At 43.5% G+C, this 17,591-nt stretch overlaps 1 protein-coding gene across 1 annotated transcript in view; it reads right to left on the bottom strand.

Moving 5' to 3' along the window:
• Positions 1 to 590: 590 nt before the first annotated feature.
• The window catches only part of LOC140737391 (BTB/POZ domain-containing protein 7-like), a 196,443-nt gene continuing 179,442 nt past the window's right edge, over positions 591 to 17,591 (bottom strand). Inside the window, 1 exon segment of the mRNA XM_073063872.1 lies at positions 591 to 10,233. Coding sequence (XP_072919973.1) covers positions 9,133 to 10,233 — 1,101 coding nt within the window. The 3' untranslated portion in view covers positions 591 to 9,132.

Raw genomic sequence — 17,591 nt, forward strand, 5'->3', positions numbered from 1 at the left:
GCAGCATGGTAGTGTAGAGTGTTAGCACAATATATTACAGTACTTGTGACCGGGGTTCAATTCCCACTGCTGTCTGTAAGGAGCTTGTACGTTCTCCCTGTGACTGTGTGGGTCCCCCCCTCCTACAGTCCATAGACATACCGGTTGGTAGGTTAATTAATCAGTGTAAATCATCCCATGATTAGGGTAGGATTAAACCAGGGGTTCCTGGGCTCAAAGGGCTGGAAATGCTTATTCTGAGCTGTAAATAAAAATCCTCTTGCAGACTTTGGTCTCACGGGAAATGTGGAGAGATAACTTTAAGTTAGCTAGTTGTCACACAACCTGGAGAAAGTTTGACGCCTTGTCCTTGGACATTGTATGGATATTTAATTATGTTTCAGTACTGTGAGTAAACTGGATTGATTATGCAACAATGAACTCCAATGATTACATGCACACTATGGTCTGATATATATGCAATGGGCCCTTTTCTAAAGAGAGGGTTACTTTATTATAACACAACATCTGTTCTAATTAATAAGAATGATTCAGCCTCTGGCAGATGGAGTTCAGTACTACAGACACAAGAGACATGCACATACAGTCAGTAGAGTTTTCATACATTTATTATTGTTGGGACATTAGAAAGATCCAAGCAACTATAGTATATAAATAACTTACTATTTGGGTGGAAAAAAACATAATCAATTTATTTTCCCTAATTGACACTGGACACACCTAATGTTGTAGAAAAATAGATTTAGAAGAAACACATATTATACACATGGGGAAATTTACAAAGGCAATGACTCTCAATGTGGCATACAGGTGAGCTGGGATTCAGTCATTAACATGTAGATTAAATGGTAAACTTCTGTTTGTTATAAAAAGTAGGACATGGCACTTACAAAAATGTGATTGACGGAATTTAATTACCATCCTTCCTTTAACATCTTTCCAAATGTAACAGTGGAGCAGTACCATTGATATAGCCTGGGACAATTATAAATTCTCTCCTGTGTAAGTGAATAGGTAAATTTTGAAACCAGCTAAGTACTTAATACTCACACAAATGCTGGAGGAACTCAGCAAGTCAAGTGACATTGATGGAGGGGAATGAATAGTCAAAAGTCTTGGCCAAAAACTTTGTTTATGGACACCTCAGTTAATGGTAGGGGTCTAAGGCATAAAGAAGGTTGGGAACCCCTGAATTAGAACACTGAACAATGCAGCGCAGTACAAGCCCTTCGGCCCTCGTTGTCGTGCTGATCTTCTAAAATCAATCCTACATAACCCCTATTTCAGTCCCTTCCACAGATGCTGCCTGACCTGATGAACTCCCCCCAGTGTTTTGAGTGCATTGCTCAAGATTTTCCGCATCAGCAGAACCTCTCCTGCTTATGAGGTGTTTAAAAAAGTTGGTGAGCAGTGGTTTAAGCAAGAACCTGCCATTGCTCTGCAGGTGAAGGAAGAAGACTGGCTTGCAGACTCTACCAATGCACACTCAAGTGGGAAATTGAAGCCGTGATGATTTTCAGTTCTTCAGTAAACCACCTCCCATTCAAATACTTTTCTGCTGATTCTGCATACGGGTTCTATAGTTCTTTGGCTTGGGCCTCGCTCGTCACACGCTAAAAATGACTAAGTCTCTGCTGAAAGGCCTACTTTCACTCCTATTGGCTGACTAGTAAGGATGTCAAAGGTTATGGGGAGAAGGCAGGAGAATGGGGATAATAAATCTGCCATGTTGGAATAGCAGAGCAGATTCGTTGGACCATATAGCCTAATTCTGTTCCTATGCCTTATGGTCTTGCAAAAGCAGATGTGGGCACCAATACAAGGGGAAACAATCAGAATTTCTGTCTTCATTTTCGTGTGCTGGCCAATGCTACTGCGGGGAGTAAACGGTCAACATTACCACCTGATGAAGGGCCTTGGCAAGAAATGAAGTATCTTAGCTCGAAATGTTGACTTGTTTATTCTCCTCCACAGATGCTGCCTGACCTTCTGAGTTCCTCCAGCATTTTGTGTGTGTTGCTTTGGGATTTCCAGCATCTGCAGAATCTCTTGTGTTTATGATTCAATGCTAATGAGAACCTCAAAGAGGAGCACAACCTTGTCTTGAGTGTTTGGAGGTCTGTGTGCCTCAATTATCCAGAGAGCTATGCTGGCTGGAGTCGAGGCTTTATGCTTTGGCTCTTGGTAGGGTCACCCATGCCAAACAGGTCAAAGGGTAGAGGCCAGATCAAGAGAGGTCCACTGGTACAGGTTCAGGGGTTCAGCTCAGGGCTAACAACTAATGAGGACCTTCATTGCTGCCCTAAATGCCAGTGGCATTACAGGCAGTAAGCAAGTAAGCTAATGAGAAGCCTGCTAACCAAGCGCTGTCAAAGAGGGCCCACTTGTAAGTGAAACAACCCCGAGGATGGAGTTTGCAACAATCCTCACCATGAACATAGCTAAATGGTGTAATGGGCTTGAGTGGTTGAAATGTAATGCTTGTGTTCCAGGTGCATTGTGCAGAACCCCAAATGTTCTTTCCAGCTGCCTTGAGTTTCCACTGCGTTTCAAGCTCAGCAGCTAAAAGCAACATCCCTACTTGCTCCGATCACACTCCTCAGACCCTGCCAACACCACTGGTGGCATCAGGGGTTGAATGACATGCAAGGCTACATGAAAGTGAGTATCCTGAGTCCTCACGCAGGATTCCCTAAGAGGTTAACTTGCAGGTTAAGTCACTGGTGAGGAAGGCAAATGCAATGTTAGCATTCTTTTCAAGAGGACTAGAATGTAAAAGAAAGGATGTAATGCTTGAGAATTTATAAGGCATTGGTTAGACTGCACTTGGAGTATTGTGAGCAGTTTTGGGCCCCTTATCTAAGAAAAGATGTATTGGCATTGGAGATGGTCCAGAGGAGGTTTACGAGAATCATCCCAGGAAAGAAAGGGTTAATATATGAGGAGTGTCTATGAAGGTTCTCAATTATCCAGATCATTGTAAAACAAGCAGTAGTGAATAAACTGGACTTGCTGGGTTGACTAGAAGACGTTTTGCCACTCATCTGAGAGGCTTCTTCAGTTCTGATCCGTGGTGGGTGGTTTTCCAGCTTATAAACTCTGCCAGTTGTTTAAAGGTATAGCAGTCACATTTGGGCCGTTAAGAGTCGCAGAGGTATTGAGAGGGTCACTAGTCTTATCTTTGCATGAATGCAGGTGTGAACTGCTGTGGAGATGCCAGAATAGAGGTGTTCGGATGGCACTGTAAGTAGCTGATAGATGGTGTTGTACCCCACACCCTCTATTTAGGGATGGGTTTTTCAGTTTGTCTCACTGGCCCAAAAATCTCATCGAAACCTATCGAATATTGAAAGGCCTGGATAGAGAGGACATGGAGAGGATGCTTCCTATAGTGGGGGATTCTAAGCCCAAGGGCACATCTTCAGAATGTTCTTTTAGAGTATGGATGAGGAGGAAGTTCTAAGCGGGGGTGGTGAATCGGTGTAATTCATTGCCACAGACGGTTGTGGAGTTTAAGTCATTGGGTTTATTTAAAGTGGAAGTTGAAAGATTAGTCAGGGCATCAAGGGTCAAAGGTTAGGGGGGAAGGCAGGAGAATGGGGTTGAGAGGGATAATAAATCAGTCATGATTGAATGGCGGAGCAGACTCGATGGGCCAAATGGCCCAATTCTGCTCCTATGTCTTATGGTCTATTTATATAAAAAGGCCTCAATGTTTTTTTTCCCTTTCCCTCAAAGTCTCAAAGAGTTTGAGACACATTTTCATTATCAGAACCAGCATGTGACCAGTTATCAACTCTGGGGTGGTTATCCACACGAACAGCACAAAGCTGTCTGCCTTGCAATGCTGATCTTGGGCTGTTGCCACGGCAAGTCTGGAGTCTTGACCAATGGCAGTCAGACTCAAGGAGCACAAGTACGATGCCATCAGGACACCGTTATCACCGTCAAACTTTTTTCTGTGAGCACAACCCTCCTCTGCCCCCTTCCCTTTAAAAGGATTTCTTTTTCAAAGTCTGCTCTGTTATTTCATCATGACTGATCCATTTCCCCTTCGGCCCCAATCTCCTGCCTTCTCCCCATATCCCTTCATGCTCTGACAATTAAGAACCTATAAACCTCTGCCTTAAATATACTCAATGACTTGGCCTCCACAGTCGCCTGTGGCAAAGAATCCCACAGATTCTCTATTCTGGCTAAAGAAATTCTTCCTCATCTCCATTCTAAATGGACACCCCTCTATTCTGCTCTCTCCTCAGGACTTAAGACTTCCCCACCATAGAAGACATCCTCTTCGTATCCACTCTGTCGAGACCTTTTCAACATTTGACAGGTGTCAGTGAGGTCACCCCTCATTCTTCTGAATTCCAGTGAGCAAAGGGCCAGAACCATCAAACGTTCTTCATATGTGCCTTTGATTCCCATAATCATTTTTGTGAACCTTCCTTGAACTCTCTCCTTTGTCAGCACATCCTTTCCTAGATAAGGGGCCCAAAACTGCTCACACTACTCCAAGTGAGGCCTCACTGGTGTGCTTCAACTGGATTCAAATGTCAGCTTTAGGTCAACTCGTAGAAATATCTGACTCAGCAAACACCACAGGAAGTGGCACAGCTGGCTTGTGTGACTTTCTGGGATATACTAATGGTGCTATCAAATAAGTTCTAAAGTACATGGAAAGCTTGACACTTATTGCAAGGAACTCGAGAGCAGGGGTTCTGAACCTTTTTCATGTTATTGAACAATACCATTAAGCAAGGTTGGGAACCCCTGCTCTGGGCCAACACACATGTAAAGTGCTGAGGAAATCGGCACGTCAGGAGAGAAATAAACAGTTGATGTTTCAGGCCAAGCCCCTTCATCAGGACTGGAAAGGGTAAGAGCCAGAATAAGGTGGGGAGAGAGAAGGCGAGGGGAAGGAGTATAGCTGATCAGTGAGAACATGTAAGGTAAAAGGCTGATAAAGAAGGAGTGACCCATGGGAGGAAGGGAAGGTGGAGGGGAACCAGAGGGAGGCGATGAAGACTTGCTGAGTTCCTCCAGCATTGTGTGTGTGTGTTGCTCAAGATTACCAGCATCTGCAGAATCATGTCTCTGCATGCAAGGAACTTATAAAAAAATGGAAGGCTACATAGGAGGGGAGGTTAGATGAATCTTAAAAGTAGGTTAAAAGATCAGTACAACATTGTGGGCCAAAGGGCATGTCTATTTTAGATGATGGAGAATTTGGTCAGACCACACTTGGGAGTATTGTGAGCAGTTTCTGGCCCACATCTCAGAAAAGATGTTCAGCCATTGGAAAGGATCCAGAGAAGATTCATAATGATCCTAAGAATGAAAGGGTTAATGTACAATATGAGGTGCGTTTGATGGTTCTGGGCCCCTACTCGCTGGAATTCAGAAGAATGAGGGGTGAACTCATTGAAACCTATTGAATATTGAAAGGCCTCGATAGAGTGGATGTGGGGAGAATGTCCTGCATGCTGGGGGAAATCTGGGATCAGAGGGCACAGCCTCAGAAATGAGGGATGTCCCTTAGAGCAAGGATTTCTTTAGCCAGAGGATGGTGAATCTTGAGGAATTCAAAACCACAGATGGTTGTGGAGGCCAAGTCATTGGGTATATTTAAAGCTGAGATTGCTAGCTTCTTGATTAATAAGGGTGTCAAAGGTTATGAGGAGAAGGCAGAAAAATAGGGCTGAGGAGGAGAAAAAAAATCAGCCATGATCAAATGGTGGAGTAGACTCGATGGGCTGCAAGGCCTAATCCTGCACCTATGTCTTATGGAAATCTCTGAAGAGGAAATTCAATGTCAAGCTGGACGGTTGAACAAGTTGCCCTTATGTTTATCCAGACATTCAGGTACTTGATAGGTTGTAAATCATTGGCCAAACAATGACTCCAAGTGGGTCAGCCTTGCAAATATGACTCGGCCTGTTAAACAAATCTGATAGAAGTTTTTTTGCTTTTCTCCAAGTAGGAAATAAAAATCAAAACTTACTCAAAGGCCTAGTAGAAAAGGGAAAGGGCTTGATCTGGTGGCTTCCCGAGTCACAAGGTTGACCATAATACTAGCGCATAAATTATTTACTGATCTGATGGTAAAGTAGATAAAAATAATACTGAAGTTGGCAGGGGGGTGGGTAAGAAAATAAGGAGACATTATCTTCTACAACACACACAAAATGCTTGAGGAACTGAGGCCAGGTGATATTGATGGAGAGGAATAAACAGTAATTCCTCCTCATAGATCAGGGGCTCCCAACCTGGGGGTCCACCGACCCCTTGTTTAATGGCATAAAATAGATTGGGAACATCTGCCTAGATGCTGCCTGACTGCTGAGATCCTTCCAGCATTTTGTGTGTGCACTGTACTGCATTTCCAGCATCTGCAGAACCTCATGGTGATCTCAAGATCTTCATTGAATAATGTTGTCTGTATATTGGACCACAAAAGGTGAGGGAAAACAGAACATTGCCAGCACTAGTCTAAGTCACAGATCACCAGTTTTGTAACTGTAGTCAAATAACTGGCAAACGGATTTTTGTAGAAGTTGTCTCCAAAGTTTCAAAGTGATAGAGAAAAGGCCAACTGCACACACGCAAACTAGCCACTTGAAAGTGATAAGAATGAACACCTCAAAATTAATGGGAGGAGAGATATTTAAACATCTACTTGCCCAATCTTAGTGGATCAGTTTATTACCGTTCTTCCAATGAAGGGAGGGACCACCATCCTGCAACTTTTTCTGTGCTCTCCATTGTTTAACTAGGAGAGTCGGGTTGAAAGGACTAATCAATTAGCCATGGTGAAATGGCAGGCTCAATGGGCTGAATGGCCTAATTCTGCTCCATATATGTTCTGATCTATTGACAATAGTTTGCTGACGAATTAGGAAAGTGAACCTCATTATTCAAGTGAGGATCCAGCCTTATGAGCTGACCCCACACACATCTGGTTTTGGTCTTGGCAGCTCCTTCAGTGGCATGCACAATCACAATCCTTTTTTTTAACCTAATTGTAGAATACTAGTGGTCCAGAAGGACTGAGAATGGACAATATGGAACATGCCTCTAATACTTGCAACAGCATCAGATTAAATCAGTTTACAGATTACGCCTAAAGCTTTGGCTAAGTTTGCGGTGGTACATGCCTCTTTAAACTGCCTTAGAACAAAACCCTGGCTCACTAGAGAGTTTCAAAATCAAATCTTTAAATAATTCATGAGTTCAATGACCATTTCAACAAGTATGGTAGAAACCAGAGGCTGGGATTTAAACAGACTAAATGTTTTAGGAAAAGGTGATACAACCTGTAGATGCGCAGTTGATAATATCATATAAAAATATATTCAAAACATAATTTTAAACTTCAAGATGTCTAAAATAGAAACAACCTCTCCAAAGCAGTTTAGAAGCAGCTTGAGACAGTTAAGGTTATGAGTAAAGGGCCTCAAAAAGAGGAGACCTGGGACAGGATAAGGGTGCGAGGGAATTTCCAGTGCCTTTACGGGTTGCATAACTAACCATGCAACAAAATAGCCCTATTATCAACTGGATCTGCCTCCTTTGCATAACACACTCCCTCTCTCGATTTCTCACAATACTTCCTGATAATCTAGCAGTTCAACCCAGATGTTTAACATCTGGGCAGAACCTGAACAGGCAGTTTAATGTCAGTGATACGAGAGACTGGTTGCTTTGCCTGTGTTACCTACAAGTAAAAGCGCATGAGCATTTCTTGAAATTGACCTCCCCCCATACCGTTTAGCTGATACAGCAAGAAGTTCCACAAACTATTGTCCAAGCTCCAGTTTTAAAGAATTCATAATTTTACTAGAAAAATCATTTCCAGCATAGTTATTTGCATCAGGCTACAGAATACCATGGTAAAATAAAGAGACAGCCCCTCCACTTGAATATTAACTCCTTTTCTCATCCACAGTGAAGCACCCTCATCCCGAGTGGATGAGGCAGCAACTCTGATCGCCTTCCCAGTGGCACTGGGCTTCAGGAGGGCTCTCCTGCCCAATCACAGGGAGGCTACCTCATCATAGGATGAGGGACAAATACAAGCGTGGGAGCACGCTCTGGTTGAAGTTGATTGATGGTGGGCACAGAGGATGGATGGCATTGCAAGAAGGATCTTGACTAATACTTCCTTCCTGCATGCAGCAATGCCCACAATTCCAAGTGGGGGGGGGGGCGAAGGGGGAACACTGCTTGCCTGACAACACGCAGCAGGAGTCAAGCTTGGGGTAAGTCTTACTTGCAATGACCCCAGTTCCATGCAGTGAGCAGCAAGCGCCCATGAGTGGAGCCGATCGTAATGACTGCCTTGTGGCGAAGCATTGACAACAAAAATATCTGTCCACTTCACTTATAACACTCCAGTTCAACAGAAATAAAATAAAAATGCGAACCCAGTCATGATTTCTGAACTAAAGTCAAAGTTTCTTTGCAGAACAACAATTCCAAAATGAAAACAAAATCATTCCCTTGTGCTTTTTGCTGAAAGTTTTCAATCTTCCTCAGCTGGTTCCTCTGTTTTGGCCCTGTTTAACTTGCATAGGACATGGGGCTCTTCTCCCTGTCAACATACAGCACATTTCAATTATGCCCTCTTGTCAAAATAAAATGGGATTGAGCAAAAAAAAAATCCATCCCCTGGAGCACATCCCTTCCTGTCCATTCTATCAGCTTGTTATGGGACTACAAGGAGAAAGTAAGCACAAAACAAGACCTCGCTGCTGTAAATATAGTCACTAGAATGGTTTGTATTGCTCAGAGACTCATCCCCCGTGATTCATCTGGATCAGAAGGAATCAAACAGCTCGGGATATAGGCATACAGTCAGTGAGGCTAACCAGCTAACCATGACTAAACTCACAAGAACTTCCGTCGCACCACATGATTTTTTGTTTGATGGGCATCCTTTGGAAGGAAAAGAGAGAGAGAAAGAGGAGAGAAAAAGAAAGGAGAGATTGAGAGAGGAGAAAGAGAGGAAAACGGGGAAAAGAAAGGGAAAATAGAGACAGAGTAAAAAAAAGAACAAAATAAGATAGAGAAAGGGAGAAAAAGGAAAGAGAAAAATGACACAAAATATCAGAAGGGAAATAACATACGCCAGATCTATAGAGCCGACTTCTTGTATAGAAAGTCTCTAGGCTCAGACTTATTTGGCTGTCTCTTGGTGTTCACGCTATGGCTGATACAACAGTTTGATGGTGAGAGGTGGCTTGCCTCGGCTAGTCTCCCAGCTGCGTCCTCAATGACAGAGATGAACGGCACACCTACACCAGGGCTGGCGGGAAGACTAGAAGTCAAGTCTGTGGTCACTGCGGTGTCAGAACCACCCCTCCGATAAAGGTAGTCGCAACAGGTAGGTGCTGGCGACGAGAAGTTGTCTGACTTTACTATGGTCTGTGGCGAGTTCCTTCGTCTCAGCTGGGATGACAGTGGCTCACAAGGGAGGAACGAACACTTGACAGGCGACACAAGCCTGGGCCTTGGCTTCGACTCTTCAGCCGGCAAGCCATGGATTAAGTCTGTCCCTATCAATGTCCCACCAGCAAAGGCTTTGTAATCAGCTGGTTCTAAAGGTGTTTGCTGGTCAGGCCTCCCGAATTGCTGAGGTACATCCAGCAGCCTTTCCTCGTGAGCTGGTAGACCATGGGTCAGATCTGTGCCAGCAGTACAATGAATAACCTCCACTGCAGGTGGTGGGTCAACACTTACAGAAGTCCTCGTAAGGTCAGCCTTCTCGTGAACATCTATTGGATCACTGTTCAAGGTCTCTTTTCTTTTTGAAAGCAATGCTGGACTTAAATGAGGTGGCTTTAAGCTCGTGGGTTGTCTGGAGTTATTTTTCGCATCTTGGCAGAATGTGTGACCCTTTGAAGGGGATGGGGCAGGGCTGGGCAACTTCTGGGATGGAGCAAAAGACTGGCAGGAATCATCCGGAGAAAAGTCATAAAAATCAGGGTAGTTCCAAAAGTCTACATGCCTGCGGGGTTTCTGTCCCCGAGAGTGTTTCTTCTTCCTCAAGCTGTACTTGCTGACACCGCGACTTGAACAGGGCAGTTCGGGAGCCTCGGTGCTCAGCTCTGTGGGTTCCTGCCCGGCTTCGGGCACAGCTTTGCAAAGCTCAGGGTCTTTGGGTGGCAAGCTTGGCTTTGATGTGGCTGCCATGGCAATGTCTGGCATCAACTCCTTCACCACACTCTTGGAAACCTGTAATAACAAAGTTAACCAAGTTGGTAATTACATATTTATGCACATTTTACTTCATATCTGTACTTTAATTTCTAACTTTTCTATTTTACATGATTCTTCATTCTCTATAATTGAGTGTTGTTTTTTTTTGTTGCATGTCAACACACCACAGCAAATTCCTAATACACACACAAAATGCTGGAGGAACTCAGCAGATCAGGCAGTGTCTACGGAGGGGAATAAACAGTCAATGTTTCGGGCTGAGGCCCTTCTTCAGGACTGGAAAGGGGGAAGAAGTTTGGTAGGGAGGCAAACAAGCAGGTACAAGGTGCAGAAGAGATCACTGAGGGGTAGCAGTGATAGAGGGTTTCACTGGACTCCCATTGTAAGGAAGATTTAAGCTTCTTCAGAGCAGGCACACCTCAGAGACTTTGTAGTGGAGTGGTCAATCACAAACACGAGAAAGTTTGCAGATGCAGGGAACACAAACATGAGAATTTACTACCCGTTGCAAAGTCTCTCCAAGTGGTGCAACTAAGGAAGACCTCCGTTTGGGACGCTTGTTTGTATCACTTGACTTGGACTTCTGAGGTCGAGAGTGGAAATGTCTCAGTGCACCGGCTTTTCCACTTTAAAAAACTCTCATACAGGTTTCCTGTCATTGTCAGATATGATGGGCAACCACCATTGGTAGCGTTCTAATTTTTTCCGTATTTCATTTAAATACATATTTTGTTACTTAGTTAAATAGTAATTTGTCTTTATTGTGCCTTTTAAATATTTCCATGAAACTTTAGCTAATTAGGACAACCTAATAGGGTCAAAATGTGCTTGTCCTAATGTGTCCCAATTAACGAGAAACCACTGTATAAGGAAATATTAAATGTTGCCTGTTTATTCATTTCCATAGATGCTACGTCTAGCATTTTGTGTGTGTTGCACTGTATTTATGAGCTGTTGTACAAATATCTCCAATCTGTAAACATGCTGAGGACCTACAGAAGAACAAGTGGCAATTTAGTAGGGTGCTGTGGCCAAACAAGCAATTGTACTTACACAGCAACACTTGCATTACAGCCAGGTATAGAAACACCAATGCCCAGAAACAGAAAAACCTATAGGGAGTGGTGGGATCAGCCCAGTCCATCACGGGCAAAGTCCTCCTCCTCACTGAGCCACAAGAAAGTAGCATCCATCAAAAACCCCCATCATCCAGGACATGTTTTCTTTTCACTACCATAAGGAAGAAGGTAGTCCCACACCACCAGGTTCAGGAACAGTTATTACCCCACAACCATCAGGCTCCTGAACCAGTGTGGATAACTTCACTCACCACAATGAGCCTCAGGTCCCACACCACCAGGTTCAGGAACAGTTATTACCCCACAACCATCAGGCTCCTGAACCAGTGTGGATAACTTCACTCACCACAATGAGCCTCAGGTCCCACACCACCAGGTTCGGGAACAGTTATTACCCCACAACCATCAGGCTCCTGAACCAGTGTGGATAACTTCACTCACCACAATGAGCCTCAGGTCCCACACCACCAGGTTCAGGAACAGTTATTACCCCACAACCATCAGATTCCTGATAACTTCACTCACCACACAGACTCCACAACCTACAGTACAGTGCAAATGTTTTAGTCACATATACATAGCTAAAGTGCCTAGACTTTGCACAGTACTCTATTTCTCAATGTGGAGAAGAGAGTGAGTTTGTATATCTGATGGGTGCAAAGGATGCTGCAAATAGTAAAGGTGGAGCCCCATGGGAGGGGTGTGGGACAGGTGGCAGAGGAGGAGTGCCAGAGGCGGGGGAGGGTGGCATGGAGTGGCAGGCATGCCCAGCGCCTGGGGCACCAGGCAAAGTCACTTGATTCTAAACAATTTGTTATTGATCATTACAGAACATCTCTCTGGTGCTTCCCTCTCTCTTCCCCTCTCCCTGCCCCTTCCCACTCTCAGTCCACAATATCAGGATCAGGTTTATCATCACTCACACATCATGAAATTTGCTTTTTTTCCCCTCGTGGTAGCAGTTACATTGCAATATATAAAATCACAACAGTACTGTGCAGAAGTCTTAGCCTCATGTGTACGTGCCCACGACTTTTGTTCAGTACTCTACAGACTCACTTTCAAGAACTCGATGTCACATTCTCAGTATTATTTATTTACTTAAAAAAATTTTATTATTGACAATTGTTCCTCTTTCGCACAATGGATATTTATCAGTGTTTGTGATTTGTTATAGTTTTTTTAAAAAATAAATTATATTGTATTTCCTTTTTTGTAAATGCCTGCAAGTGAAGATCGTGCCTCACGAGCCTGATTGAGTTTTTTGAAGAGGTAACAAAAGAAATTGATGAGGGTAGGGCAGTGGATGTGGTCTACATGGACTTTAGCAACGCATTTGACAAGGTCCCTCATGAGAGACTCATCCAGAAAGTCATGAGGCATGAGATAAGTGGAACCTTGGCTGTTTGGATAAAAAATTGGCTTAAAGGAAGAAAGCAGAGGGTAGTTGTGGAAGGAAAGTATTCTGCCTGAAGATTGGTGACTAGTGAAATGCCACAGGGATCTGTCCTGGGACCCCTGCTCTTTGTGATTTTTATAAATGACCTGGATTAGAGGCGGAAGGATGGGTGAGTAAGTTTGTGGATGACACGAAGATTGGAGGAGTTGTGGATGGAGCTGCAGGTTGTTGAAGGTTACAAGAGGATATAGACAGGCTGCAGAGTTGGGCAGAAAAATGGCAGATGGAGTTCAATCCGGATAAGCGTGAGGTGATGCATTTTGGAAGGACAAACCAGAAGACTGAGTACAGGATTAATGGTCAGTTACTTAAGAGTGTCGATGAACAAAGGGACCTTGGGGTTCAAATCCGTACATCCCTCAAGGTCGCTGCACAGGTTGATAGGGTAGTTAAGAAGGCCTATGGGAAGCTAGGCTTCATTAACAGGGGGATTGAATTCAAGAGTAGAGAGGTCATGTTGCAACTCTACAAATCTCCGGTGAGACCGCACTTAATATCTCAATATCACCAAGACCAAGGAGATGGTGGTGGACTTTAGGAGATCTAGGCCTCATATGGAGCCAGTGATCATTAATGGAGAATGTGTGGAGCAGGTTAAGACCTACAAGTATCTGGGAGTACAGTTAGACGAGAAGCTAGACTGGACTGCCAACACAGATGCCTTGTGCAGGAAGGCACAGAGTCGACTGTACTTCCTAAGAAGGTTGGCGTCATTCAATGTCTGTAGTGAGATGCTGAAGATGTTCTACAGTTGTGGAGAGCGCCCTCTTCCTTGTGGTGGCGTGTTGGGGAGGAAGCATTAAGAAGAGGGACGCCTCACGTCTTAATAAGCTGGTAAGGAAGGCGGGCTCTGTCAATTATGGATAACTCTGAACATCCTCTACATAGCACCATCCAGAGACAGAGAAGCAGTTTCAGCGACAGGTTTCTATCGATGCAATGCTCCTCAGACAGGATGAAGAGGTCAATACTCCCCAATGCCATTAGGCTTTACAATTCTACCGCCAGGACTTAAGAACTTTTTAAAAGCTATTATTAATGCTTTTTGAGATAGTGATTTAGATGCATATCATATTTTTTTACTGAGTTAAGTATTGTATGTAATTAGTTTTGCTACAACAAGTGTATGGGACATTGGAAAAAAGTTGAATTTCCCCATGGGGATGAATAAAGTATCTATCTATCTATCTATCTATCTAGAGTATTGTGTTCAATTCTGGTCACCTCATTACAGGAAGGACGTGGAAGCTATGGAGAGGGTGCAGAGGAGATTTACCAGGATGTTGCCTGGTTTGGAGAACAAGTCATATGAAGCAAGGTTAGCAGAGCTGGGACTTTTCTCTTTGGAGTATAGAAGAATGAGAGGGGACTTGATAGAGGTCTACAAGATTACGAGAGGCACAGATAGGGTGGATAGTCAGTACCTGTTTCCCAGGGCACTAATAGCAAACACCAGAGGGCATATGTACAAAATTAAGGGAGGGAAGTTTAGGGGAGACATCAGGGGGTAAGTTTTTTTTTACAGAGGGTTGTGAGTGCCTGGAATGACTTGCCAGGGATGGTGGTGGAGGCTAAAACATTAGGGGTATTTAAGAGCCTTTTGGACAGACACATGGATGAAAGAAAAATAGAGTGTTATGGGGTAGTGTGGGTTTAGTACTTTTTTTAAAAAAAAAGGATTATATGGGCCGGTACAACATGGAGGGCTGAAGGGCCTGTACTGTGCTGTAATGTTCTATGGTTCTATGAGAATGAAACTCAAGGTAGTATATGATAAGATACACTCAGTAGCCACATTATTGGGTTCACAAGGTACCTAGTAACGTAACAACTGAAGGTTTATTAGTCATCTGCTTCTGTAGCTCATCCACTTCAAGGTTCAATGTCTTTTGAGTTCAGAGGTGCTCTTCTGCATACCGCTGTTGTAACAAGTGGTTGAGTTACTGCCACCTTCCTGTCAGCTTGGACCAGTCTGGCCATTCTCCTCTGATCTCTCTCATTAACAAGGCACTTTTGCCCACAGAAATGCTGCTCACTGGATATTTTTTTGTTTCTCACACCATTCTCTGTAAACTCTGAAAATCCCAGGAGATCTGCAGTTTCTGAGATACTCAAACCACCCCATCTGGCACCAACAACATTCCACGGTTAAAACCACTTAATCATATTTCTTCCCCATTCTTCTGTTTGGTCTGAACAACTGAGCTTCTTCAAAGGCTCAAAATTCAAAGTAAATTTATTATCAAAGCACATTTATGGCACCATATACATATTTTCTTGCGGCATTCAAGAAACACAATAGAATCTATGAAGGACCACACAAAACAAGACATTAAAACAACCAATTTGCAAAAGACAACTGTACAAATACAAAAAGACAAAATAAATAAATAAGCAATAAACATTGTGGATTCTGGTTAGTTAGGACACATAGGGTCCAGTACATTTTGGCCCAATTAAATAGCTGCCCCAATTAGCCCAAATTTCATGGAAGTAGTTAAAAAGGCCAATTATCATTTAACTTGAGTGACAAATTAAGTATTTATATGAAATACAGAACAAATTAGAACCACCAGTACTACTACAGCACTCTAAAACTGTGTATTGGTTCCTAATAGTTATCAACAGAGGATTTCCTCCAGTGTAATGCCACCATGTTCTTTTCGATGGACTAAATGAACTAAGTCAGCGCAGACACCTGGTGTTATCAGCGACTGCATCCTTCAAAGCTTCATTTTTATTATAACATTCAAGATAATTTTGGTTACCTTCAAGTAATTCATAGTTCTTAACTTGGTGAAGTAGTGAAATTGATTCATTTTCACTCTTGACCATTTTTGGCATCTCTAGGCTTGAAAGCTTGAAACCACAATGACAGTACACCAGTTCTGAATGACCTTATTGCTCATTTCTCACCAACTATCAGTGACAAAAATCACTTTTTTTAAACACAAACATGTGACACTCTATTTGCTTCGAGAGTTCTCATCTGTGATTCTGACTGCATACAATTAGTGGCAGACTATAAGCAAGCACTCGCGAAACTGCACGATGCTGTCTGTAAGCAAGAAACGACCCATCCCAACACATTTCAAATTATCGTTGGCGACTTTAACCAGGCCTGTTTGAAGAAAACCCTGCCCAATTATCACCAGCATGTAACCTGTTGCACCAGAGGTCTTAACATTGCTACACTACAGGCAACACCTATCAGTCCTTCCTGAGACTGCTTTTCAGCAAGTCAGATCATTTTGCTGTACTCCTGCTAGCTGCATACAGAGAGAGCCTAAAGAGCAAGGCTCCAGAGATCAGGACACTCCAGAGGTGGTCGCAAGAGGCTGAGGAACAGTTACAGGATTGCCTTGAGTCAGTGGACTGGGCCATGTTCAAGAACTTATCTGAGGACCTGAATGACTACACCAGGGTTGTAACAAACTTTAATAAAACAGCTGTGCATTGAGTGTGCCCCCACAAAATCGTTCAGGGTTTTCCCCAGTCAGAAACCCTAGAGAAACAATGAAACTCAGAACCAGCTGAGAACCAGATCAGAGGCATTCAAGTCTGGAGATCAAGGCAGCTACCAGAGGTGCAGTATGATCTCTGGAAAGCCACCTCTAGGCCAAGTGGAGATTCCGGACTAGACCGGAATCAATGAGGGATGCTCGCCAGCTGAGGCAAGGTTTGAATGCTATAACCTCCTACTAACTAAATCTTGCGACACAGGGGACAGCAGAGCTTCGCTTCCTCTATACTCACTTTGAACACCAGAACAGAGATGAACCATCGCACACCCCCCATGTCTCCCAATGATCCTTTGGTCTCCGTATCTCAAGTGAGTGACTCAAAGGAAAGCATTTGATCTGGGTGGAGTACCTGGCTGACAGCTGGAGACCTGTGTGCTGACCATCTGGCTGGTGTATTCATGGATATCTTCAGCTTCTTGCTCCAGCAGTGTGTGGTATAGTCCTGCATAAAGGAGGCTTCAATTGTACTGGTGCCCAAGAAGAGCATGGTAACCTGTCTAAATGACTATCGCCCAGTGGCACTTATGGCTTTGAGTGGAAAAACACAAATGTCTTTGAGTGGAAAATCCTACACTGGGTAATGGATTTGGCTCAGTACATCATGGGTAAAACCCTCGCAACCATCGATCACATCCACATAAAACATTGCTGTAGAAAAACAGCATCCATCATTAAAGATCCCCACTACCCAGACCATGTTCTTCTCGCGCTGCTACTATCAGGCAGAAGTACAAAAGCCTCGGGACTCGCACCACCAGGTTCAAGGACAGTTACTAACCTTCAGCCATCAGGCTCTTGAACAAAAAGGGACAGCTACACTCATTTAAGGACACTGTTCCATTGTTAGTTCATGCTTGTTATTTATTGTTACTTATTTATAGCTGCATTTGCACAGTTTGTTTACAGTTCTTGATGTTTACAGCTACTGTTCTCTAAGTACGCCTGCAGAAAAAGAACCTTAGTGTTATATGTGGTGACATCCATGTACAGTGGCATGCAATAGTTTGGGCATGCCGGTCAAAATTTCTGTTACTGTGAATAGTTAAGTGAGTAGAAGATGAACCGATCTCCAATAGTCATAAAGTTAAAGATGAAACATTCTTTTCAAGAGATTTGAGCTCTCAGATAAATTTTACCAAGGCCTCAGACCTTAATTAGCTTGTTAGGGCTATGGCTTGTTCACAGTCATCGTTAGGAAAGGCCAGGTGATGCAAATTTCAAAGCTTTATAAATACCCTGACTCCTCAAACCTTGTCCCAACAATCAGCAGCCATGGGCTCCTCTAAGCAGCTGCCTAGCACTCTGAAAATT

The sequence above is a fragment of the Hemitrygon akajei genome, chromosome 12 (genome assembly GCF_048418815.1).
Source record: "Hemitrygon akajei chromosome 12, sHemAka1.3, whole genome shotgun sequence".
Taxonomy (NCBI): domain Eukaryota; kingdom Metazoa; phylum Chordata; class Chondrichthyes; order Myliobatiformes; family Dasyatidae; genus Hemitrygon; species Hemitrygon akajei.